At 36.4% G+C, this 27,736-nt stretch overlaps 1 protein-coding gene across 2 annotated transcripts in view; it reads left to right on the top strand.

Annotated features, from left to right (window-relative positions):
* Positions 1-1,217: 1,217 nt before the first annotated feature.
* Positions 1,218-27,736, top strand: part of PDCD4 (programmed cell death 4) — a 29,085-nt gene continuing 2,566 nt past the window's right edge. Inside the window, exons 1-11 of one of the 2 annotated variants that reach the window (XM_045803089.2) lie at positions 1,218-1,369; positions 5,613-5,719; positions 11,427-11,729; positions 13,827-13,921; positions 17,008-17,121; positions 19,697-19,918; positions 21,532-21,629; positions 22,545-22,659; positions 26,244-26,351; positions 26,603-26,713; positions 27,364-27,503. In XM_045803089.2, the coding sequence (XP_045659045.1) occupies positions 5,677-5,719; positions 11,427-11,729; positions 13,827-13,921; positions 17,008-17,121; positions 19,697-19,918; positions 21,532-21,629; positions 22,545-22,659; positions 26,244-26,351; positions 26,603-26,713; positions 27,364-27,503 (1,349 nt within the window). In that variant the 5' untranslated portion in view covers positions 1,218-1,369; positions 5,613-5,676. Of the gene's footprint in view, positions 1,370-1,430; positions 1,456-5,612; positions 5,720-11,426; positions 11,730-13,826; positions 13,922-17,007; positions 17,122-19,696; positions 19,919-21,531; positions 21,630-22,544; positions 22,660-26,243; positions 26,352-26,602; positions 26,714-27,363; positions 27,504-27,736 lie in introns of those variants that run through there. The other variant, XM_045803090.2, reaches the window with a different exon arrangement.

Raw genomic sequence — 27,736 nt, 5'->3', positions numbered from 1 at the left:
ACCAGGCAGAGATGGGGGATAAGAGAGGCATTTCAAGGTATGATATGATAAAGAGCCCTCAGGAGGTGGGGAAGCATATGGAGCAGTGAGAGGTCCAAGAGGATTCTAGCCAAGGGTGTGTGTGGAATGGGAGGTTGTGGAGACATGGCCAGAGAATCCTGAAAGTCAGAAAGGACAAAGAATCACACTGTGGGTCCTTGAAGGCCTGGCTGAGGCGCTGACGCTCCAGGCAGGCAATGGGAAGCTAGTGAAGGGGTTTTTGTTGTTGTTCAGAGAAATAATACCATTAGAGATGACTGTCAGGCAGGGTGACTGGGCAGAAAGGGGTAAGTCAGGGGAGGGAGCTCCCTGGTGGGGGAAGGAGGCAGTTTGGCTGCCGAAAGATCAACAGACCATTCAGGTGTTGCACATCAGACAATCGGAAAATCCGGCCAGAGATAATGATCGAATCCTCTCCTGAGAGTAGACAGCAGAAGGTTCTGGTCATTTCCTCAGGGGATAGGGAAGGAGGAAGAATGACTGCACAAGATAAGCCAAACAGACTGCAGCCAAGAAAGACACCAACAAAAGCCAAGCGGGGTACAGGTTTCAATAAAGAAGTAATAGCTATGATTGAGAACCCCCGTCTTGGAGTGGGACTGTGGGAGTTTGAATCCCAGGAACCTAACTAGTCATGATTAGCACAGAGACTTCAAAGAGTTTTGGGGTGTTTGTTTCCTCATCTGTGAAATGGGAGTGATTTCTATCTTCAAGGGATGAGAGCATTCACTGAGATAAAGTTCTTAGCGTACACAGTAGGAGCTAAGGAGTGAGCAGGACCCGCGGGAGAAGCAACTGTAGAGATTAAGGGTATCTGCCTGAGGAGCGTCAGGAAATGGACACAGGGACCCTCTGGAAGCCCAACATTTAGCCGAGAATGCTGACTGCCCTGGGAGAGGAATGGGCGAGCGGGTCAAGGCAGCCTCAACCTGGTCCTCACCCTAAGGCACTGCCCTTTCGCCTACGCTTCCATCCTGCAGCGCCTCCCAACCTCCCGCCCCAGCTTCCCTCCCGGCTCCCTCTCCGGCCAGTTCCAGCAGCCCGACGCGCATGCGCCTCCCGGCGCCCTTGCCCAGCTTTCCACGTTTCACTTCCCTCCCTTTTTCCTCCTCATCTCCCGCTCCACCGCTACGATTGGCCAGCGGGCCTCCTCGCTTCGGCCAATAAACGCCGCTCTCTCGCCCCCGTGTTACTGGGTAGAACAAAACAAAAACAAACAGAGCGAGAGGGGGCAGAGACGCTCTGAGGCGGCGGCAGAGGCAGTGCAGCGGGGTCTGGGCCGGCGGACCGGGGACCTGGGCGAGTAGTGGCGACGGCGGCGGCCCGAGGGGTCAGTACCAGCGTGGCGGCTCGCACGCTCGGAACGACTGCGCTCTCTCTCCCAGCCCGTCTCTCCTCGGAGGCAGCCGCACGTTGGTAGGGGGAGGGGGCCTGAGACCGCGGTCGGATCGGGGCCGGGCCGGGTGGGCGGGGGTCCGGCCTCCTCTTCCGAGCCCGGCAAGCTGGGCCGCGGCGGCCCCAACGCCCCGGGCTGCGGAGGGCGGGCCCCGGTTCCCTCCCGGGCCGGGGCCCGGAGCGCGGCGGCGCGGGCCCGCCCCTTCCCGGACCCTCTCCCTCCCGGACCCTCTCCCCGCTTAGCGGGGTGCGCGGGGCGCTCGCCAGCGAGGGGCTGCTCCTCATCCTCGAGAAGGCCGAGTTTTCATTTGTACTTTGAGGGGGGGACGTTGGGAGGCGTGTTTCTGGCCTGACTGAAATCCTGTGAGGAAGGTTCGCGCCCTCCCCGCCCCCCCGGCCTCCCTGGCGGGCCCCGGCCCGGCGTTCCCAAACCCCGGCCCGCGCTCCGGAGCCCAGGCCCGGCTGCTCCGGTCCAGCAGCCCCCGGGGCCGGCCTGGACGGGGACCCGCGGGGTCGCGACCTGCGCCCGCGGTGGGGAGGAAGGCCAGCCGCTGCGGGAGGGGCCGCTGCGAGGCGGACACGTGCCAACCTCCCCGGCCCTGCAAGGACTTCGGGCGAAGGGTCGCTTTTTTAGTTTAAGTGAAAATCTCCCAGAGAAAACAAAGACAGGAAGGGAGCCCTCTTTCTGCGAAACGCAGGCCTTTCCTGCTGCATTCGTCAATTTGGTGCTGCAGTGTATGCGAGGAGGGGTCGTGTCGTCGTGTCCCCCGCCCCCCCGCCCGAGCTTCGAAAACTGCAGAAAAGTCAGTATCTCCCACCTCCCGTGCCCTCTTGAGAACTGGCTGTGTACCCAGCCAACTGTGCAGTATCTGCAATGATTAAAACGATAAAAAATGCAGCTTCGTGTGAAAAAGAAGTCACTGCCTGTTTTTACTTGTATTTTTACTGCTGAGTTTTAGAATTTTAGCATTCTTACTAATGTAAGTTTTTTTTAGAAACCACAGTATACTTTTCTAAAAGGGGAGCACTGCAGATGCGTTCTAAATTTAATTATTTGTATTTGTGCCCTTAACCTTCCTTCATTATGGATTTCTTAAATTCCTTACTATCTTAGCAGGGATCTTTGAATTCTATTTTGGTTGGTTCTTCTGTTGTAACGAGAAAGGAGAAAGTTGCTGGGAGTGCAAAAATGACACTTTGATATTTTCTGTACTGCTTGCTTTTGCATCATTGTGGTTGAATACTTTTTGCTGATTTTATTTTAAGTTGCTAATTAACTGTGATTGTAGCCCTGGAATGAATACAAATAATTTTCTGGTTAACATATGGCTTAAACTTGACTCCAGAAACTGTCAGAGTGGTTTATGAGGTATATTTCAGGAAACAGATTTTTGGGGTGGGGGGTGGTGGGAAGGTGAGGCTTTCTCTCCTGGGGAACGTCATGGCATTTGAATACTTCTGATTATATGTTTCTGTAAAACACATTGAAGAAATGAAAACTGTTTAATGTTAGCCTTAATTTTGTCAAACTTCTATGTATATTTTTGTTTTCTTATTGCAAATTACTTTTATTGTTTAGTTTTAAGGATGTGGCGTTTAGAATTTTTGCTTTATGTTTTTGTTAAGTTTGGGGCAAAAATCTTATGAATTGTTAAGTAAACTGGAAAAAAACTCCAGTACTTTGAAGAGAGGAAAAACATACAATGTATCTTTATCTTTCTCTAAATTCTTAAAATGTCTGTGTTGCTATCAAGTGTGACTGAGTTCTTGATTGCGTTATCATTGCCTAAAGACACAGACAAGGCTTTTTTTTTTCTGGTTAGGATTACTTAATAAAAACAAATATGGTAAGTTATAGATGATAGTCATACCTAATAATTTCCTTTGCCCAACTGAATGTCTTTTGTGTAATAGCTTAAAATAAATATTATTTTTAGTGTTTTGAAAGTAGTATTTAAAGATTTGATACAACAATAAGAGTCTGTGTTTTAATAAGCTTCTGTCTCTTAGCCCTAAAAAAGAATCTTCTTATGGGATATTAAAATCTTGTATTGAACTTGTGCAAGCAGTACTGGATTGGGAAGGTCTGGGTTCTTGTTCTTCCATTGAGCAGCTGTCTCTCTTTGGACAGATCACCTACCTTCTCTGAATTTGTTTAGTTGTGTGCAAAGTGAAGTAAATAGCTCAAAGTTGTTCCGAGAGGAACATGAAATAATGCTTATAAAATTCTCTGTGAATCATAAAAGGCTTTATAAACATCAGTTATAATAATTTCATTTCCTTTAGTAGCTAGGTTCTGCTGAAAGTATACTCTCCAAGATTATACTTGCATCAAGTATGAAAAAGACTTTTTAATGTAACTCTAGTTTAAAAAGCTCATATACACATAAGACATTTTCACTTTCCTATAACATGTAAGTCCTATGAAATGAAACAGATATGGCATTTTCAGACGTGGAGAACAGTAAATGCTTAAGTTTGTGAACCATTTTTGTTTATATATTTATATGAATCTCTATATACATATCTTTAAGGGTCATTTTTTCCCCCAAATCCAGAGTTGGTGGAAATTATGATAGTGAAAAGCCATTATATAGAATCCTATAAGTCTGTTTATTCTGAGTAGAATTAGAGTGATCTCACCATTTTCTTAACTTCTGAAGTGGTATAATTGCATCCTGGTAGCCTAAGGATTATGCCATATTAAGAAGTTTATCATTGTAGCATTAAGGTGTGTTTATTTTTGTTTTACCAAATAATACCCTTATCTGGATCAAAGGACGATAAACTTTTAAGATGTTAAAAAAGCATATATTAAGGAATTTAAAAGTTAGTTGAGGGGCGCCTGGCTGACTCAGTCTGTGTAGCATGTGACTCGATCTCTGAGTCATGAGTTTGAACCCCACATTGGGCATAGAGTTTACTTAAAAAAAAATATATCAGTTGAGTCCCAGGAGTCATCATATATTATTATCCTAAAATGACATCTAACACTAGGTTATGTTATATGAGAAATACATGCTTTCCTGTAATTAGTTTATTAGTCATTTTCATTAATTTGTGCATTTTATATCTTGAAAGCGCACTGCTAGTGAAATGATTATAAATGATTGGGAGGGCTTATATTTAACCTATATGACTTGAACAGATCAGTGCTTAAGTACTGTAAACCGTTATTTTAAAAATATTTACAGAGAGATTCTAAAATCATTTGGTTACACCTTCTGGTAATAGTTTTCATGAAAATGTATTTTGATAGTCTTTCAAGTGACATTAGGCTTGTATCACTAAATTAAATAAAAGGTAACTGATTTCATCAAAGCCTTCAGCATTAATAATTTTTAAGCCATTTTGAAACAGATCTAGAATACTGAGATGCTAATGCCATTGTACTTATCATTTAAAGGCAAGGTGTTTTTGTTTTTCTTTTTAAAAGATAATGGGGAAGGCACCTGGCTGGCTCAGTCTGTAGAGGATGCAACTCCTGATCTCAGGGTTGTAAATTTGAGCCCCATATTGGGTGTAGAGATTATTTAAATATAAAATCTTAAAAAAATTTTTTTTTAATTAAAAAAGGAGTGGGTTTTTCAGATTATGAAAATAATACTCTCATTGTAGAAAACACCATTTACAAAAATTTTTCCCAATCTCAAAGTCTTACAACTGTAATTATGGATACCTAGTGATGAAATGGCAGACCTATCTGCCTTCAGATATGTTTTAGTGTGAAAAATTAACACGGTTATGTGATATGCTTGATGAAAACTGTTGCTTGCATTTTGTAGTAGTTCTTATAATTCATTGGTAGTGAACTATCCAATATTATGTACATCAGATTAATTATGAGGCCTGGTAGTCCTAAGAAATTTGGGTTATGTATATACTGCTTTAATTTGAAATAAACATGTATAGCAAATACATCTTTTACTTCCAAGTTAAAGGGGTGCTTTGGCACATTCAGAAATATGGGTGTTTTTTTGGGACACAGATACACTTGTCAGGAAAATTGAAACCAAATGTTAATAGTGGTAAACTATTTTTCAAAGTAAAGAGAGCTCTTTTTTGAAAATGAAGTTATGTGCTGATTTTTTTTTTTTTTTTTTGGAGTGTGATTAAGTAAATTCAGTTTACCTTAATTATGTCAGTTTGGAAGATACTGAAACTTTTTTCTTTTTAAGGAAATAGATCCCAAGGGAAGACTTCCATTAGTAATTTAATCAGTGCAAGTGACATTAAGGAACTATGGATGTAGAAAATGAGCAAATACTGAATGTGAACACTGCAGGTAAGTAAGAATATTTTGAACCTCAACTGTATTGTGAGCATGTTTGAGGTCCTACAAAATTTTATGAAAATATAGTATTAAAACCATCTTTACTTTAAAAGCCATCTTATTCATGCTACAAGAAAATGAGTTATATTATTTTTAAAATCGAGTTTGTGATTCTTTCTTTTTAATATTTATTTGAGAGGGGAAGAGAGAACAAGCTGGGGGGAGGGGCAGAGGGAAAGGGAGAAGCAGACTCCCTTGCTGTACGGGGAGCCCAGTGTGGGGCTCCTGGGATCATGACCTGAGTCGAAGGCAGACGCGTAACTAATTGAGCCACCCCAGTGCCCCTGTGATTCTTACTTTTATAGAAATTCTTCACATGTCCTTATTTTTCTGCCTGTCCTTTCACATTTGATACATTCTTAGTCTCCACTATAATAAACTGTATGGTACAGAATGGAGAAGAATAGTGAACCTGTTCATTAATATTTTCAAATGAGCTAGTGATTTCTATAATATAAACTATTATTGGTATCTTTGATCTCTTTCCTAATTAATAATTTATATATTACATATTATATTATGGTATATATTACTTATGGTATTTTTCTTGATTTTCTATGATGCTTCAATAGCACATTATCATAAAAATGGTTTTGTGGGGGCACTTGGGTGGCTCAGCCATTAGGCGTCTGTCTTCTTTTTTTTTAAAAGATTTTATTTATTTATTCGACAGAGATAGAGACAGACAGCAAGAGAGGGAACACAGGCAGGGGGAGTGGGAGAGGAAGAGGCAGGCTCATAGCGGAGGAGCCTGACGTGGGGCTCGATCCCATAACGCCAGGATCACGCCCTGAGCCAAAGGCAGCCGCTTAACCACTGTACCACCCAGGCGCCCCAGGCATCTGTCTTCTGCTCAGACCATGCTCCCAGGGTCTTTAGATCGAGCCCTGCATCAGGCTCCCTGCTCCACGGGAAGCCTGCTTCTCCCTCTCCCACTCCCTCTACTTGTGTTCCCTCTCTTGCTGTCTCTCTCTGTCAAATAAATAAAATCTTTAAAAAAGAATGGTTTTGTGGAATAGAGGTTTAAATGTTGAGTAACTTCAGAAAACTTAAAATGTATTTATAACTACAGAGTAATCTTAATTAGGATTTTGAAATATTCTGAATGGTGAGAGCTTTTCCTATTGGTATATTGTAGATAATTCTTTGCTTTATAATTTTATTAGTTTTAAAAAGACCACTTTTGGGGCGCCTAGGTGGCACAGCGGTTAAACGTCTGCCTTCGGCTCAGGCCGTGATCCCGGCGTTATGGGATCGAGCCCCATATCAGGCTCTTCCGCTATGAGCCTGCTTCTTCCTCTCCCACTCCCCCTGCTTGTGTTCCCTCTCTCGCTGGCTGTCTCTATCTCTGTCAAATAAATAAATAAAATCTTTAAAAAAAAAATAAAATAAAAAGACCACTTTTTTGTGATTTAAATATATTTATCATACTTCATTTTTTAATATTAATAGTAGTTTTATTTTTTCAATGACTAATTCATTGTGTACAAATTATATAGTTTTCTTTGATCTGAACAGATGCTTTGAAGTTGAAACCTCTTTGCCATTTTGTATTTATAAACCTGATTTAAAGTATGCTAGAAAATTATAGTTGAAAAAAATTATTGCAATAATTAATGATTATTTTGGTGCTGTTGTATACAATAGCTATGTGAATACTTGTTTTTAGGGTTATAAATAGGCATCATATCCCTACTTCATTGAAATGGGGATGGTAAGAATGTATTTTAAGAATGTATTTCACATGTAGATAATTGCTGCTTTTCTGCACTGCCCGGTACGATAGCTACTAGCCACATGTGGCTGTTGAGCACTTGAAATGTGACTTGCCTGAATCGAGATGTACTGGAGGTACAAACACATCCCAGATTTTGAGACTTAGTATGAATAAAATACCGCAGTAACTTTTTATTTGATTCTATGTTCAAAGTCTACAACAGATCAGTAGAGTAAATCAAATATATTAAAATTAATTTCACCTGTTTCTTTTTAATATGGATACTAGGAAATTTAAAATTACATATTTGGCCTGCATTATATTTCTGTGAGACAGCACAACTCTAAGTTTTATATTGTTTTCTGTCTATAACAAGTCCTAGTTCTTTTAACCCTGTTCTTGGTGCCTCTGGCCAGAACTGCCTTAATATAAAGGACTTGTAGTTCTTCAATACTTGGATGAGCCTAAGACAGACCTTCGCTACAAATTCTTCCTGTAGCAAATATTTCAAGTCAGACTGGTGTATTAATTTCAACTTCTACTTTGACCAGCTCTGTGACTTCGGGGAAGTAGGTTGTTTGCTCTGACCTTCAGTTTTCTCATGTATAAAACTGGGGTTTTACATTTATACATTTATACAAATGCCCTCTCTATAGGTTTATTGTTAGGATTAAATGAGATTATAGTGTATATGTGTCATGCCCATAGCACATATTTTGTATGTAACAAATGAAAATATGCTAATATTGTTAATTCTAATTATGCCAATCAGTGGACCCATTAATTGAAAATTTGACGGTTTGCTACTGTGATACTGTAAGTTAGATTGGTTACTATTGAGATGCCAGAGAACTTAGAAGGGGAATTAGAACAGAGTGGAAAACAATTTTGAGGTCACCACATTATGTACTCAGGTTTTTTATCTTTTGTACTTTGGTTTTCTTAAAGTCAGATCAATAGCGGTTATGGAACCCTAAACCCTGGGTAAATATGGGGCACCTAGATGGTTCAGCCGGTTAAGTGGCTAACTCTTGACTTCAGCTCAGGTCATGATCTCAGGGTCCTGGGATTGAGCTCTGCATTGGGCTCCGCACTAGTGGGGAGTCTGCTTGAGGATTTTTCTCTTTTCATCCCACATCCCCTGCTCGAGTGTGTACTTTCTCTCTCTCTCTCTCTCTCTCAAATAAAACCCAAAAAACAAAAACTAGGTAAACATGAATAGCAAAAAGAGTAATTGATAGAAACAAGGGTTAAAAATTATAAGGTCTAATAGATAAAATATACCTAGATACGTTCTGCTGCAGTCATACAAACATTTTTGAAAGGATATTAAAATAGTTGGAACTCAATTGTGGGAAGTATGTTGAAATTGAATACGTTAGTACTCCAAGGGACAGTTTAAAGCATTTTATTGTAATTTGAAGTCCTTTATCTTCTGGCTGAGTTTAGTGGTTTTCTGTAAGTATAGAATAAAGAAAGCAGTATGTTACAGGTAGATGTTTAATGTTTTCTTCAACTGCCTGCTCTTACTTGAAATTCCATCTAACTTGTCTGATTCTGGTCTTTTTTTCTCCTTCCTCTTACTCTTCTGCTTCTCTCTCTTTATAATCACTCCCTTGTCCTGTCTCTTTGGCTGTCAATGCTCTGCTATATTCTAGCTCTGTGTTTTCTACAGTTACAATCATCTGAGATTTAAATGTGGATTTGAATCCTGGCCACAATCCTTTTTAGATATGTAACTTTCCTATGAAACATCTTCAATCTGTAAATTGAGGATAAACAGCTTCATTATAGAGCTTTGTGAAGATTATAGAGCATGTATGTAAAGTGCCTAGTATAGAACCTGGGATCTAGTAGTAACAATGATGATGGTAATGACAAAAGAAGTTGCGCTACTGCTATGACTACTACTGCTACTAGTAGTTGTAGTAGTTTAGTTATGGTGATGGTTGTGATGATGTCTCAAACTCACCCTCTAACTCTGACCTCCTGTCTTAGTCTAAAAACTTTTGTAAGACTACATTTCATGCTTCTTTATTCTGTTTAAAGGCTCTTTATTTTTTCTTTGACTGTTGTTTTCCTATTTACCTCAAAGTTATTACCCTTGATCTTTTCAGTTAGTTAGTGACTGAATTATTGTAACATTTTCTTAGTTGGTCTTCCATTTTATACTTTATTTTCTTCCTCATATATTCTGTATTTCTCTGCTAAACTAATCCCCCCCCATCACTACCTATAATATCAAATCTAAGCTCTTGACTGTTTGAATGTGGGAGTGGTCAGCAATTACTCTGATGATGTAAGCAGGGACAAGATCACGAAGGATCTTAAGTTACAAGGTATTGAGTTTAAAGTTTATTTTGACCCAGTGGGAATACCTTCAGTGGTTTTCAGTGGGGGCATGTTTTAGAAAATCAGCTTTCATGAAGTTTGGAGAATGGTTTGAAGATTGAAGGCACAGAGACTATTTAGGAATCTAATGATGTAATTGAACTCCTTACTGTTATGTTTGTTTTTTGATTACCACAATGTTCTTAACTTTTGTACTTTTTGTCAAGAATTATAAAGATTTCAACACATCTGTTTTTTATAGGTTGATTTAAGAAATTTTCAGTTTCAACATTTTATCTTAAAACATGTTAAAGCCTATATACATAGACTTGACACAGTCTAATTACATTTAGGAAGTGTAAAACCATTTGAGAGATTTAACTCTAACTTGAGTTAGCCATAATGAACAAAACTCTGGCCCATGGGTAACTAATTCAGTAGTTTACCAACTTAGAAAGTTGTCAGAGCAAAGCCAACTGTCCCCATGCCATTGATCTCCACGGACATTTGAGTTGATAGTATGAAGGATACTCAGGTGCTGAGGGTACAGGGAAGTACAGGTAAAGGCATGGTTCCTCTTTTGAGGCTTATGACTTATTTAGAAAAGCAAGACTGCTGCATAAATTAGAAATAACAGAGTGGTTTCCGTGATGTGGTAAAGGAATGGTGTGTGGGCATTAGTGTTATTGTGGCTAGAATTGTTAGGGAAGTTTTTATGGAGGAAATAAAACTTGAGTGTATCCTAAAGGATTTTGCTAAGTGAAAAGAGCAGTAGGGATGACATTCTAAATGGGACCATTGGAAACTCCAAATATGTTGCTGTCTTTCAGGGAATAACGTATAAATCTTACATAGCCTGGAAGATTGTCAGAAGATAACAAGTAAAATAAGTGAAGTTTGGATAGGTGAATTAAAACTTTGATAGCAAGCTTTATCTTTTTTTTTTCAAGCTTTACCTTTGAAAGCAATGAATCCTCAGCAGTTCAGCTCAGTAATTATATGTGATCATTTATATGCCAAATACCTTTCAGGCTCTTTGGATTAGTAATATTTCCTAAGTGTCTGTAATTAATCATGAGTTGTTTGGCAAGTTATTTAAACACTCTCAGCCTTAGTTTCCTTATCTATATTAATCATCTTGTATATAATAAATAGCTCTCAAACTTGTGGGTAAATGACAAAACATCCAGCACAGTGCCTGATAAATAATAGTAGGCATTCTGTAAATATTAGTTTACCTCTTCTCTCAAGATTCTTAGTATTTTCTTACTATCTCCAATTGCTTAACACTCTTAGCTCACAAAAGCCTAAAGGTTTTATCTGTGGTTGTATATTAACACAGATTTTAATTTCTAAACATATGAGATAACATGCTTTCATTAAACTTCGCTCATCAAAATTCACTTAGTTTACTTTCTATGATAATGTGAAAAGTAATCTTGTTTAGTTGTCATTTATTAGATCAAGTCATATAAAATTGCCCATATATGACTGTTTCTGACCTAAAAAATAGTAATTTCATGTGATTAAACCTAATATAACTTGTGACGATAACTGGTGAATTATTAAAGTACTTATGTAGAATTTCCTGTCTTCATTTTTCTCTTTAAGATCCTGATAATTTAAGTGACTCTCTTTTTTCTGGTGATGAAGAAAATGCTGGGACTGAAGAAATAAAAAATGAGATAAATGGAAATTGGATTTCAGCATCCTCCATTAATGAAGCTAGAATTAATGCCAAGGCAAAAAGGCGCCTGAGGAAAAATTCATCCCGGGACTCTGGCAGAGGCGATTCAGTCAGTGATAATGGAAGCGAAGCCCTTAGAAGTGGAGTAACTGTACCAACCAGTCCAAAGGGAAGGTTGCTAGATAGGCGATCCAGATCTGGGAAAGGAAGGGGACTACCAAAGAAAGGTTGGTATATTCCATGTCCAAAGAAACAAATAGAAAACAGTATAACCTGATAAACTATGGTTTCCTTGTTCTAGGAATCTGAGAAATTTAAACAATGATAATGTAAGATTTTATGATTTATGTATGTTTTTTTACAAAGTAATAGTCTGAGGACCATCCTGCTTTTTTTTTTAAGTTGAGCTTTTTTTCTGGAGGAGATTGTTTTCTTGAGCAGAACTTTATTATTTTCAGCAAAATAAACACAAATTTTTTGTATAGTTATGAATTGTGCATGTATTCTCTAACTTTACTTGAAAGTAGGGTTAGAAATTCATCGTACCTGGGGGACCTGGCTGGCTCAGTCAGTGGAGTGTGTCACTCCTGATCTTGGGGTCATGAGTTTGAGCCCCACGTGGCAGGTAGAGATTATTTAATAAATAAAAGTTAAAAACAATTCATCATACCTATTATCTAATGAATGTAATTATGTCCTTTGTTAAGAATATAGGAGAAGTCTAAATTGGATTGGTAATAAGTGGATCAGAATTTTAATGATTCTGTAAATCTGGTTCCGAGTTCCTTCCTTCCTCCATCCCTCCCTCCCTCCCTCCCTCCCTCCCTCCCTCCCTCCCTCCCTCCCTCCCTCCCTCCCTCTCGCCTGTCTTTCTTTCTTTACTCATTCATTCATTCATTCATTCAATTTAATTTATTAAAAGATTTAATTTTTTAAGTAATCTCTATATGTAACATGGGGCTCAAGATCAACCCTGAGATCAAGAGTTGCATGCTCTACCAAGTGAGCCAGTGAGCACCCCCCCTCTTTAGTTCTCATTTGGATAGTGGAGTGAAATGATCTTTTTTTTTTTTTAAGATTTTATTTATTTATTTTGAGAGAGAGAGAGAGAGAATGAGTAGGGGGAGGGGCAGATGGAGAGAGAGAATCCCCGAGCAGACTCCCCACTCAGTGAGGAGCCACATGTGGCCGCCATCCCAGGACGCCAGGATTATGACCTGAGCCGAAGGCAGGCACTTAACTGAGACACCCAGGAATGATTGTTTTTTTTCACTGCTATGTCCAGTGCTTGGAGTCGTGACTTAGTTGTAGATACTTAAGTATTTGTTGATGAGGGGTGTTAGCTTTGGTCTGTGGTAGGATTTTGATATAATTTGGAGATTTCTCAGCTTCTAAATGGTGTGAACTTCAATTTATAGCCAGGATCCTTGTAAAGTGTTTTTGTGATTGGTCAAAAACTGTTATTCTTGTTGAATGGCTCTACAGCCATTGGTTAGATCAAAATGAATCCCAGTATTCAGATTCTGTTTTGCTCTAGTCTTGATATAAAATACAAGCTCAAGAAAAATTGGTGATACTGAAAAGTTCCTTAAAAATAATGTAATCTATTAAGCATTATAAAAATATTTCAATAAGTTTATGTAGAAAAACCACTTTGAAAATTGGAATTGTTAAACTTCAGCTGGTCAGTTTGTAAATAGAAGTACAGCGAAATAATGTTCAGTGCAGTTAATGCTTAAATAGCTTAGTTATTTGTTAACATATTGCCAGTTGTCAAGTATAGTTTAATGTGTATTATATTTAAAGAGTATTTGACTTTGAAACACTAACAGTGGAAACTGTGCTTTTTTGTTAAGTAATTTCTCCCTTACTGAGTTTCCTGTGCCACATCTTATTGGCTCAACATACTTCCTTTTGTTTTGGTCTTATGAAATGTCAAATGACATCTAGAGCTCAGCTACATTATCACACCCCTTGGGGTCCCTGATATAGATATTTTTCTAATTTGTTTTGTTTTGTTTTTGCTTTCATTTTAAAGCATCTAACTTTTTAGTTTTAACTTTATAAACTATTTCAACGCTGTGTTTTAGAAATGGATTATAAAATATATAATATCTGATCATTACTGAAAAAGAAGTGATCCAAGAAAAAAGAGGCTTAAAGTATAATTCAACTGGAGGAAAAACTGGCATAGAAATTAAAATGCAGTTTTTTAATTGTTATTTAATTAATATCTGAATATCTAGAATTATTTCATATTTCAATTAAAATTTATGAACTATGAACTTTGTGTTCTTTTCTTTCTCAATTCTAAATTTTTACAGGTGGTGCAGGAGGCAAAGGTGTCTGGGGTACACCTGGACAGGTATATGATGTGGAGGAGGTGGATGTGAAAGATCCTAACTATGATGACGACCAGGTATCAGTGTTGTACTTTTTAAAAAAAATCTGTGTTTAAAATGCTTATAAGTTTTTTGACTTCATGTTTGTAGTTTACTTATACATTTGTCAAATTATACATTCTATATCTATACTCCGTGCCTGTCAAATCATGTATATATGATTTATAGTGTGTGTGTGTGTGTGTATAACGTGTGTGTGTATATATATATATATGTGTGTATACACACATTAATATCTGTATCTAAATCATACATATACTCAGTCCTGTTAGACTTTTAGGTAAATTTTGAATTGGGAAACCAAATTAACTGATAATGATACATGTGTAATTTTCACTTAATTTCTGAAGTGAGTCAGAAGTAGGTCTTTATAGATTTACTTAGGGTTATTGAATTGACTATTTCTCTCTCTCTTTTTTTTTTTTTAGATTTTATTTGTTTATTTGAGGCAGGGGGAAGGGCCAGAGGGAGAAGCAGACTCCCCGATGAGCAGGGAGCCCAATGTGGGTCTCAATCCCAGGCCCCTGGGATCATGACCCAAGCCGAAGGCAGACACTTAACCGACTGAGCCACCGAGGTGCCCCAAGTTGACTATTTCTTTAAAAAAGTATTTATTTGAGAGAGAGAGAGAGAGAGATTGGGAGAGAAGCAGAGGAAAAGTATCTTTAAGCCAGGCTCCCTGCTGAGTGTGGAGCCCGCTGCGAGGCTCGAACTCAAGAGCCATGAGGTCATAACCTGGGCTGAAACCGAGTCAGATGCTTAACCGACTGAGCCAGCCAGTCACCTCCAAGTTGACTGTTTCTCAGTAAATTATGTTGAGTTTATATAGTTTCTATAGTAATGATAATTGAGAAGAATATATATTCTTTTGAACATCATTAAAGAGTTATAGATATTAGGTTCCTTTTAAAATATTACTGTTTAGGATGGTAACTCTGTGGTAAATTTTATTTTGGGAATACAACTATCTTTTTTCAATGTTGAGAATGTAAATTTTGTTTTTCTTTCTTATGCTGTGCCTTTTATTCCCATGAGTTATTCATTCCATAACTGGAAGCCTGTATCTCCCACTCTTCCTTCACAATCTTGCCCCTCCCCTCTGGTAACTCCCAGTTTATTCTCTGTGTTTACAGGTCTGATTCTTTTTTGTTTACGTATTTGTTTTAGTTTTAGATTCCACGTATGAGTGAAATCATGTGGTATTTGTCTTCCTCAGTCTTATTTCACTTAGCTTATTTCACATAGGTCCATCCATGAGAATGTAAATTTTTAATAGATTTTATAACGAACATATATATACTTATTTTTTAATGGAAGATTTCTAACTTATACAAAAGTAGGATAATGTAACAGACATTCTTGTACTCATCTCTCAGCTTTACCAACTGCAGTAATTAATAACTCATGGTCAATCTTGTTTTATCCTGTAACTCCATTTATTTTTCCTCTTGTATCCCCCTGCATGCACCCCCCCCCCCCCCATGCTCTGGATTATTTTGAAACAAATCCCGGACATTATGACATCTTTTTAAAAGTACTGTCTTTGCATGAGATAATGCATGGTGATGAGAATTTTAGACAGGAAGTTATCAAGGTATATATTAGATTGTTTTTATTCCATATTTTTTGTATATACTTATCTATTTTAACTAATTGTTGAACATGGAAGTATTTCTAATATGAAAAAATATAGGATTCAAATACTATAGAATCTTTGCTAAATGTTCTAATCTTCACATAAAGTCTTTCAAGTGTGTGTTGTTAGAAACTAGTCACAAGTTGCATATAAACATTTCTGGGCTTTTTTGCAGAGGACAAAGGGGATAGAAAATTAATGGAGATAATTCTTCCTTTTTCTGAAATTTTATTAGTTGAATAATGCTTTTCCTCAGAGATTTTTAATTTTTTTTAAAGTTAAATAAAATCTTAAAAATTTTTTTTTAAATTATTTATTTGAGAGAGAGATAGAGGGAACATGAGTGGGGAGGAGAGGGAGAAGCAGACTCCCTGTCCGATGTGGGACTTAATCCCAGGACGCTGGGATCATGACCTGAGCTGGAGGCAGACGCTTAACCAGCTGAGCCACTCAGGCACCTTCCTTAGAGATTTTTTCATCACAAGGACATTGATTCTTGTTATAGGGACTTTTATTATAATACTAATCGTGAAGTCTTTGGTTCCTCCATTTTTTTAAATTTTATTTTTTATTTATTTTTCAATGTTTTATTTATTTATTTGAGAGAGAACACAAGCCAGGGGTTGGAGGGGGCAGAGGGAGAGGGAGAAGCCAACTCTCCGTTGAGCAGGGAGCCAGATGTGGGGCTTGATGCTAGGACCCCGAGATCACGACGTCACCACCCGAGCCGAAGGCAGACACTCAACCGACTGAGCCACCCAGGTGCCCCCCCATTTTTTTTTTTTTAAGTGAAGTTTTAATGAGAATACTAGGTATGATAGGAAGCCATCTTAAAGCTTTTTGGTCACTGAAGGATTGGTTTTGTGAGAGGTACAAAAAATTAACAAGATACTGGGGGTTGGGAGCAAGTCATACTTGCTGTGGTTAGTGGTTCTAATCTCTATATTAGTTTATTCAGATTTGTAAAAGAACAGTGACATAGATTCTATTTTAGTATCAGTGATCAAAGCATGTAGCATATCTTTTTCTTGCCCTGAATGAGAGTGGAATAAAAAATTGGTTGGAATATAAAGTCAATATAAAATTAAAACTATAAAATTATATTTTATATTTAATTTTAAGTTGGAAAATAAAATAAAAAATATAAAATTTATATTTAAATTTTAAGTCAGAATAAAAATTAAAAATACAAAATTTCAGGGGCTCCTGGATGGCTCACTCAGTTAAACGTCCAACTCTTGATTTCCGCTCAGGTCATGATCTCAGGGTTGTGAGATCGAGCCTGCATCAGGCTCTTTCTGGGCATGGAGGCTGCTTAAGATTCTTCTCTCTCTCCCTCTGCCCCTTCTCCCCCGTGCTCGCTTGTTCTCTAAAAAAATAAATAAAAAATTAAGTAAAAACAAATTTCAGTTTATCTGAATATTTTGTTCACTAGTTTATAACTCTTTCACCTCCTTTCCCTCTTAGGAGAACTGTGTTTATGAAACTGTAGTTTTGCCTTTGGATGAAACAGCATTTGAGAAAACGTTAACACCAATCATACAGGAATATTTTGAGCATGGAGATACTAATGAAGTTGCGGTAGGTTTAAAATTGCAAGTATGATTTATTTAATATAGGAAAGAAAACACTATTAAAAGCAGAACATCATATCCAAAATGATCTTGGAGCACTGAATAAGTTTAAGCATTTTCTTTTGTATAAATGAATTTCTAAGAAATGGAGTAAAATTTCCTTAATGTAGATTAGTTCTTTCCTATTTGAGATGTGATGAGGGCTATATGCCATTTCTTTCTCTGAAAAAATGGCACAGTAATATTTTAATAATTTTTATAATTATAAATTTTTTGTAATTGAAAGTATATAAAATAATATTAAGAATTTCTGACATCTACGGACCTTCTCAAACCTCTTCAGAGATCTCGGTTAAAAATGACTGATTTAGTTCCATTTTTTTGACATTTATTTCAGTGTTTAGGATTAAGATAAAATTTATCTTTGTATTCTGTCCAAAAGAAGGAGAACACAGATATAAAGATTTGAATAAAGAATTTGAATAAGAATAAAGATAAGAAAAAGAATACAGAAACCAAGAGAACAAATGTGTGTTTTTTTTTTTTTTTTAAGATTTTATTTATTTATTCGACAGAGATAGAGACAGCCAGCGAGAGAGGGAACACAAGCAGGGGGAGTGGGAAAGGAAGAAGCAGGCTCATAGCCGAGGAGCCTGACGTGGGGCTCGATCCCATAACGCCGGGATCACGCCCTGAGCCGAAGGCAGACGCTTTAACCGCTGTGCCACCCAGGCGCCCCCAACAAATGTGTTTTTGAAACATAATTTGCATGGGAACATTTCCTGTGTTATGAGTTGTTCATAAAGTAAATCTAAAACGGTAAGATAAAACTACCTAACTAGGATTATGGGCTTAAAGTACTAAAATTGCAACTTTTTTTTTTAATTGCAACTCTTTAAAAGGCTTTTATTTATTTATTTATTTTTTAAGATTTTATTTATTTGACAGAAAGAGAGACAGCCAGCGAGAGAGGGTGGGAGAGGAAGAAGCAGGCTCCCCGATGTGGGGCTGGATCCCAGGACTCTGAGATCACGCCCTGAGCTGAAGGCAAACGCTTAATGACTTAGCCACCCAGGCGCCCCTAAAAGGCTTTTATAATTTAGACTCTTATACTTCAGACTGGGCTTTCTTGGTTTGTCTGACACCATGAGGTCTGATATCCTTAGATTTGTAGGATTTAAATATAAAACAAATATTTGTTCAGTGCATACCATGTGAAGGAATATGTAATAGGTGATTCCTGCCCTTATGAAGATCAGTCAGGTAAGGGAAGAGATATATATAATGTGAAGCCTTCTATTGTAGAGGAAGAGTTTAAAGTCCTGTATGGGTAGACTATTGAAGTCCTATCTACCGAGCATGGGACTAGAGGTATACTATGTATTTATTTATTAACTGAGTAGTACTATAAGCAGAGTGTTATGGAAGCATAAAATGGAGAGTAATAGAAAAGATGATCTGAGCTATGTAAGAATTAGAAGTCTGCCAAGGTAAGATGGTTGAAGAGTTCTCCAGAAAGGAGAAGTATCATGTTTAAAAGCAATGAGTTAGTTGTTCAAGCACAGTCCAGGAAAGAGGAAATTCAGTGGGAAGAGACTGCTAACAAGGACACCAGTTAGATGGCTGTGAAAATAGTTCTGGCACCCTTTTAGTAGTATAACATGATTTGAATACTCTGAGAAAACTAAGTAAAAAGGAAGGCACTCTAAGTAACTGAGTTAGAAGTTAGCTTGTAGGGTCATACTGCCTGTATTTCACTTCCAACTTGGCCACTCCAGCTATATGCCCTTAGCAAATATTTAATTTTTCATTGCTTTAGGTATTATGACAGTACCTCCCTGGAAGGGTTGTTTTGAGTCTTAAGATAATAGAAATTGAAGTGGCTGTTACAATGCTTGATACGTTATGTACAGTAGTTAATATTAGCAGGTGCTATTATATTTTTAATAGGCAATTTTAACTTAATCCCAGCATTTAAAGAAATAATTCCACTTAAAAACAAGAGTTTAAGATCTCCTTTTAAACTTTCTATGAACAGTATAAAGTAAACTTTAGTGCGAAGAGAAAACTTTGAGGAAAAGTAGAGTATAAATAGCTTATGATAATGTAAAATGAATCTCACCACAAATATTCATAGAAGAATATTCCTAGAAATTAGGAGCGCCTGACTGGCTCAGTTGGAGGTTATGTGACTCTTGATCTTGGGGTCATGAGTTTTGAGCTCCATGTTGGGTATAGAGATTACTTAAATAAAAAATTTTTTTTTTAATTATAAGACACAGGGTTAATTAATTTGTAACACCAAACTTATTAGCAGTATATGGTTTAATACTGTTTTAGGTGTAATTCACATTGTTGAGTTTAGTGATGTTCAGATAGTGAAAGCTTGACAGAGTGGATCAATATTTAATTTATATGCACCGAAAGATGTATTTATCCTATCCTACAAAATTGACTGCTTTTCTGATTATTTCCAAAGGGGAAAAGGATGTATGGATAAAGTCTTGAATTTTCGAAAATAAAATTATATTGAATTAAAGGCAGTGACATATACTTCTTAGTTTTGTTTTGTTTTTAAATAGGAAATGCTAAGAGATTTAAATCTTGGTGAAATGAAAAGTGGAGTACCAGTGTTGGCAGTGTCGTTGGCATTGGAGGGAAAGGCTAGTCATAGAGAAATGACATCTAAGCTTCTTTCTGACCTTTGTGGGACAGTAATGAGCACAAATGATGTAGAAAAATCATTTGACAAATTACTGAAAGATCTACCTGAACTGGCATTGGATACTCCTAGAGCACCACAGGTTTGTATGACTCTTTATTCATTCTCTTCCCCACTACACTTCCAGTTATAGAAATAATACATGCTCCTAGGAAATTTTAGTAGATAAAGAGGACAAAATGGCCCATATTTTTTACCACACAAAAATAGCCCTCTGACATTTAGCTGTTCTTTTCTTTTTCTTTTTCAAATACAGTTTTCATCATACTGTAATTTTATATCCTGCTTTTCCACCCATGCTCTGTATAGTTTGCAGGTCATTATTTTTTTTTTCCTGTCTGTGTATTTTATGTGATACATGGTTAAGCAGTTTTATGAGCTAGGATTTCAAAAATATGTAGATTGTTACAATTGAAGATTGAATTGGCTGGACTGATGTTTATTATAAAAATAATCATAAGTCTGTTCCCTTTTGTAACTTTGTGGGGAAATAATTAGAAAATTAATAATTTATGTTTCTGTTTAGATTCTGCCCTCAAAGCCTTATACTTTTATTAGATTTAATACATGCTGATACTATAATGTGACTTTCTGTTTTGAAACTGAAAATATGTGAAAACGTTGCTATTTACTTGATCAAAGTTTTAAATCAAGGTAGGAGCACTCTACTTAAGCATTAATTTAGAAATAGAGTATAGGTAGGTTAATTCCTAAATGCTGTTTCTGTTATACTTTTCTATGACATACAGCAGTCTGTGTAAGGTATTGAGCAATGATTCAGATGTGGACTTTTTATAATAGTACTCATATATTAAAAAAATTATTACATAAATTTATATTATGGAATTTTTGAAAAATAAAGGTCAAAAGGAAGCAAGGTCAGCAAAAATAACCGCTGTTAGCATTTTGGTGTTAAATCTATTTTACTTTCTGTGGTTATATATCAATGTATGGTTTTTATGTATCCTTGCTTTTTTTCTTTTAATAAAAAATGGAGTTACACCGTGTATGCTATTTTATAAACTTGATTTTTCTTACACCATAAAATGTGGTAAACGTATTTCCTAATGGCTACATAATGTACCATCTTACATATCATTTAACCATACCTTTATTGTTGGACACTAACGTCATTTCCAATTTTTATAACAAATAATGCTATGGAAAGGAGTGCCTGGTTGGTTCAGTCTGTGGAGCATGTGACTCTTGGTCTCAGGTTCATGAGTTCAAGCCCCACACTGGGTGTGGAGCCTACTTTAGCAATAACAACAAAAGGAAGTAATGCTATGAATATACTTTCAGACAGAAATTTCTACACACAGTTTTCTCCATAAAATAAATTCTCTTAATCAGTTTTTGAGAAAACCTAGTGCCATTTTTTTGTTTGTTTCTAGAAGAGAGTTTTCTCTTGAACTTAGTCCATTGGCTTAACAAGTAATTTTGATCGTATACTATGTTTCAGGCAGTGTCAAAGGTGTTGGGGGATTAGAATTGAGCAATTTGCCCCCACCATGGTACTTATCTTGAAGGGTAAGACGTGGGAGTGTATGCCAAGCATAACTAGCAGGTGCTAAATAGTATCTTAGATATTGACTATGTAGTTCAGCCAGTCTTTATGGTTTATGTGTTTAGAAATTGTGTCCTATAAAGGTTTATTTTAGGTTTTTTATGTAGCTTTTTTTTTTCTTATTATAGTTGGTGGGCCAGTTTATTGCTAGAGCTGTTGGAGATGGAATTTTATGTAATACCTATATTGATAGTTACAAAGGAACTGTAGATTGTGTACAGGCTAGGTAAGTAAAATAATTTTTCTACCTAGAATTTTAAAAGAGGGCAAAATTCTACAGGATTTTATTAAAATGACATTTGGATTAATCAGACATTGTAGACCTCTATTTGTCATTTGTGTGCATTCGCCATTGCTAAAACAAAATTGAGAGATATTGTTGACGTATAACAGGAAGAGGACAGTACTATAATGTAGAAGTTTGGGATTTTAGCTAAACCATTAGCTACCTTTATATCAAACCAGTCTTCTCTGGGTCTCAGTTTCCTTATTTATAAAATGGAAGGATTGGACTGAGAATGTTTAAGGTCTGTTCAAGTTTTCACAATCTGTAATTATTTAATACTCTAGTAAGATGGGCAGTAACAAAGGAGCCCCATTTTCAATTATTTTATATTTATCTGCTACAACAATATTAGGAAATAAATGTTTTTCACTCTTGTTCTTTGGTATAATTAACTTTAAGCTAAATGCAATATTTGGGAGTCATCCTGTATGATTTTTATAACTTTCTGGAAACTTAGATTTGGACTTAGCCATGTGTTAGGTTTTCTCAGGTGTAGATGTTAACTTAATTTTCTAGGACTGCTCAGATCAGAGTGGAATGGTTGCCCTCATAGGAAGGCACAGATCTGTGTAAAAGTTAAGTTTTATGTGAAATGTTTCTTCTCAGTATAGATGAATTATTTTGTAATAAGGTTAGATTTTTTTCTTGACTGAGAAAAGAAAATAAGAGAGTATGAGAATATTAACATGAAAAGCAACTTTTTTTTTTGCTCCCAACTTTTTATTTTAAAAAGTAGTTTTTTAAAAGACTTTTGAATTTTAGGTTGCTTTTATGTTATGTGAAAGCTTTTATGTCAGCCTTAAGCATGTCCAAGTTGTCAAAGTTATTTATTGATGTTGTTATTTCTTTTGGTAGAGCTGCTCTGGACAAGGCTACTGTGCTCCTGAGTATGTCTAAAGGTGGAAAGCGCAAAGACAGTGTGTGGGGTTCTGGAGGTGGGCAGCAGTCTGTTAATCACCTTGTTAAAGAGGTAACTACTGGGTATTGTCTTTAACCTAATTTACATGTATTTCTCTAGGGAAGTAAACTATGCCCTCTAGCTGGTATTTTTGCAGACAAAAATTAAGTTCAGTCTTAAAGCTACAAATGGAAAATTGGATAACCTTTGTATATTTGGCTTTATACCCTAGCGCTATAAATTATACAAGAATTATATAATTGTTATTACGTTTTTATGGCTTCTCTGACTTAAAAATAAGACTGAGTTAAGTTAAAAGGGCTTTCATAAGAAGACTGTATTTGAGGGGGCGCCTGGGTAGCGCAGTCGTTGTGTCTGCCTTCAGCTCAGGGCGTGATCCCGGCGTTATGGGATCGAGCCCCACATCAGGCTCCTCTGCTGGGAGCCTGCTTCTTCCTCTCCCACTCCCCCTGCTTGTGTTCCCTCTCTCGCTGGCTGTCTCTGTCAAATAAATAAATAAAATCTAAAAAAAAAAAAAAAAAAAAAAAAAGAAGACTGTATTTGAACCTCAAAGGAATGCCTGAAGTTTTTTCTTATATTGGTGTTTAAAATTATTCAAATACTGTCAAAATAAGATCTTCTATTTTGTAGTTATTCAGTAAATAACTACATTTTTAAATGAGTAATTTGAAACTGGATACTCTCAGATCATATGTTATGAATTATGAACAGTAGAGTAGATCAGAGTGGTAGAGTTTTGTAAGGAAGTTCACCACCTGTATGCATGCTTTAAAAGTAAAAATAATTAATTTATTGTGTTAAAATGCCAGATTATTCTCTATGGATCTTTTTTTCTGCCAATAATGTTCTATAACAGGAAACCAGAAGAAGTATTTAATCTTGTTTGCACATTGTTAAGAAAATTAGAAGATTTATAGCTCATGTGCTTCTGATTTTTGAGCGTAATCTTTTTATGTGACTGTAGTTTCAATATTTAATCTTTTAACGATGTGTGTACCTAGTTTGAGGGTTAAGGAGCTGAAAGTATAGATTTTTGACCAGTTTGCTTTTATATATCTTAAAGTAGATAAGTTGGTGTTTGTAATGTCATGATTGCAACATCTGCTTTTAAAAAATTTTTCAAGTTATTGGAAAGATTGAGATGTAAACCCAGTCAAGATACTAGGGCATTTTGACAAGAAAATCACATAAAAGGCATCTAGATGGGAAAGGAAGAAGTAAAACTGTCTCTATTCCAGATGACATGATCTGTATACAGAAAATCTGAATGAATGTACAAAAAAACAAAAACAAAAAACCAAACTGTCAATTAATAAATGAATTCAGCAGGGTTGTAGGATATAAGATCAATATACAATATTCAGTTCTATTTCTGTATATTAGCAGTGAATGATGTGAAGTGAAATTAGGAAACAATTGCTTTTACAATAGAATAAAAAATATTAAAATACTTACGAATAAATTTAACAAAAGAAGTGCATTCTCATATACCAAAAACTGCAAAACATTGAAATAAACTAAGACCTAAATAAATAGAAAGATATCCAGATATCCTGTATTTATGGATTGGAAGATGCAATATTGTTAAGGTGGTAATACTCAGGGCACCTGGCTTTCTCAGTTAGAGGAGCTTATGACTCTTGATCTCAGGGTTGTGAGTTCCAGCCTCACATTGGGTGTAGAGATTACTAAAAAAAAATTAACTTAAAAAAAGAAAAAAGATGGTAACGCTCCCCTAAAAATTAGTACTTTTAGAAACTGTCAAATTATTTTATGTGAATTATCTCAATCAAAAAATAGTCAAGATAAAAATTGAAATAAAGCTGCCAATATGAGTTTGAGGTTCACATTATTTGGATATTCATTTATTTTTACATGGAAGGATGAGTTGGACAAAGAGGACTTTTAGAAGTATATACATTATTTATAATTTATCATTTTCAAAAAAATTCATGGAACCTAATGGAAAACATTTAAATACTTTAAGTTGTGTAACAATGTTACAAAACTCTAAATGATATAATTTAAATAATAAATGTATCAGTTTACAATTATAAAGTAAAAACATGTTATTCAAATGCCATGCTTTAAATATTTACTTTCCTAAAGCAGGATAATAGAAATTATTCATTAGGATGTATTCTGCTGATCAAATTTTACTTTACCTTTCGTGAAAATACGTTACAGAAGTTGAAGTCAAAGATACTTAGATTATTTAATTCATTCAGCCAACATTCATTGAGTGTGTACTAGGTGCAAAGGTGATTTTAACAGGCAGTGTATAGGGAAGAACATTCTTGTTGGAAGTTCTTGTGCTGGAAAAGTTTTCCTTCTTTTCTCTGGAGCCATAGAGGTTATTGTTTTTGATCAAGAAAGTCAAGTCTTGCCTCTTTAGCTATAACTAGAAGCTGAATTACGCATGAATGTCTCAGATAATTGGTTTCAAATCCTTAGCTGTAGAGAAAACAGAAGGTATATGGAAATTTTGTTCTATCTGATAAAACTCTATTATCATCACTCATTTTTTGGCTGCCAGTGAACTATTTAGGTCATCCTGATGGAAGTGAAAGTTTGTGACACTTTATTAATAGTAAACTGTTATCTAGAGACTTTCAGTCAGTGCCCTCTAGTGGTCTTTAAAATCCCTTGTCTTACCGTGAACATTGAAGCGTTATGGTCACAACTCGGGCCATGTACATCTTAAGTCTACTCCTAGATCTCAGTGATTATTAAGACACACTGAAGCACTGTGTTTTCTTTATAATTATGAACCACTTAAAAATTAGGGGTTTACTTTTTAATTATGAAAAAATTTGTTATGATAGTGTTGTGTCAAGTCTGTATGTTCTTTTTTTTTTTTTTTTTTTTTAAAGATTTTATTTATTTATTTGACAGAGATAGAGACAGCCAGCGAGAGAGGGAACACGAGCAGGGGGAGTGGGAGAGGAAGAAGCAGGCTCATAGCAGAAGAGCCTGATGTGGGTCTCGATCCCAGATCACCGGGATCACGCCCTGAGCCGAAGGCAGACGCTTAACCGCTGTGCCACCCAGGCGCCCCCAAGTCTGTATGTTCTTAACACAGCTGTTTGTGACCTGCTTTGAGAGTAAGGAAATCCTATAGGCAAAAAGCACAGTTTTTTGTGTTTTTTTTTTTTTTTTTTTAATTAGGAATTTTAGGTGTGCCTTGGTTGGTCAGTCGGTTGAATGTCAGACTCTTGGTTTTGGCTCAGGTGCTGGTCTGGCAGTTGTGAGATGGAGCCCCAACTGAGGCTCTGTGCTTGCTTGGTGTGGAGTCAGCTTCAGAATCTTTTCTGTCTCCCTCCCCCTCTGCCCCTCCGCATGCACATGTGTGCGCGCTCTCTCTCTCTCTCTAAAAATGAATGCAAATCTTTAAGAAATAAAAACTAGGAATTCTTTTTTTCTTTTTTTTTTAGATTTTATTTATTTATTTGACAGAGAGAAAGAGCACAAACAGGGAGAGCGGCAGGCGGAGGGAGAAGCAGGCTCCTTACTGAGCAGGGAGCCCAATGCAGGACTCGATCCCAGGACCAAAGGCAGGCACTTAACCAACTGAGCCACCCAGGTGCCCCCAGAAACTAGGAATTCTAACACATCTCAATTTTTAAATTTCATAGATTGATATGCTGCTGAAAGAGTATTTACTCTCTGGAGACATATCTGAAGCTGAACATTGCCTTAAGGAACTGGAAGTACCTCATTTTCACCATGAGCTTGTATATGAAGTAAGATGACTTTGACATGCCAAAGAGAATTATCAAGCGTTCCTTTTTGCACCACAGTGACTTAATTCTTCTTTAATAGCATACATCTTTTTTTTTTAATTTTAATGTTAAGGGAGTAGTTTTTAAATTTTTATAATGATTATAATTACGTATCAGACAAAAGGAATCTGATACATTTTAGGAGCAGTTTCTTTATATGAATTAATGACCAAATATTCATTCATTCATTCATTCATTCATTCAATTTTTAGGCCATTGTAATGGTTTTAGAGTCAACTGGAGAAAGTACATTTAAGATGATTTTGAATTTATTAAAATCTCTTTGGAAATCTTCTACCATTACCCTAGACCAAATGAAAAGAGTAAGTATAACATTATTTTAAACAGTTTTTAGGCTTATACCGTGAATGTATGATTGAATAAAGATTATGAATTGTTAATGAAATGTTCTTTTAGGTATGTTTAATAGTACTGTACCTGTAGTTGTTTTTTGTTTGTTTTTTTAATTGTTGTGATTATGTTTGACCTCTTGTAGCCATTTCTTGAAAGTAACAATTCGGTGGGTTTTTTTAAGATGTGATTGTTCTTTCTCAAGAGTTCTACTTTTAAGATATGATAGTTTCTATTTTATATCTAGAAACAAACATGAACATGATCTTTTAACAAATATACTTTAAAGCATTTAATTTATTCCTATTTAAAATATTGGCGAGGTTCTTATTTGCCTTATATTTTTAAAAAGTGTAGTAAATGTATATAGAGAAGTAGATGGTGAAGAAATGTGTCCACTGTCTGATGTCTATCTACCTAAACTCTTTTGAGAGAACAATTTTAAAGAAAAAATCCTATGACAAATATACCTACTGTCTATACTTTTCAAGGATCAGATCTGACTTCAGTCTAATTTTATGAACAGTTAAGGCCTTAAATGTAGCTTGATGACAGTGATGGGTTGTATGGCATTATGTATTTCATGTGGGCTAACATTCTGTATATAATTTTATTGTTTTAGGGTTATGAGAGAATTTACAATGAAATTCCGGACATTAATCTGGATGTCCCACATTCATACTCTGTGCTTGAGCGATTTGTAGAAGAATGTTTTCAGGCTGGAATAATTTCCAAACAACTCAGAGATCTTTGTCCTTCAAGGTACTTTATTACTTTTTCCACATAAGATACTGGCTGAGTGCTTGGGAAGGCTAAGCTAATTTTCTGTCATTCCAAAAAATTCTGGAATTCTGTCAGAAAAATAACATCTCCCCTAAAGCCACTCAAGAGTGAAAATCATCTGTTTTGAGTTTATGGAAAAACAAGGGCAAAGCTTATTTTGCCCCCTTGTGAATCTATACAGGACTACTTCATGAAGCCCTTGTTCACTGGAA

The sequence above is a fragment of the Ursus americanus genome, chromosome 6 (genome assembly GCF_024610735.1).
Source record: "Ursus americanus isolate L20-20 chromosome 6, mUrsAme1.1.p, whole genome shotgun sequence".
Taxonomy (NCBI): domain Eukaryota; kingdom Metazoa; phylum Chordata; class Mammalia; order Carnivora; family Ursidae; genus Ursus; species Ursus americanus.
The sequence above is the reverse complement of the archived record's forward strand: the minus strand, read 5'-3'. Positions and strand labels throughout refer to the sequence as shown.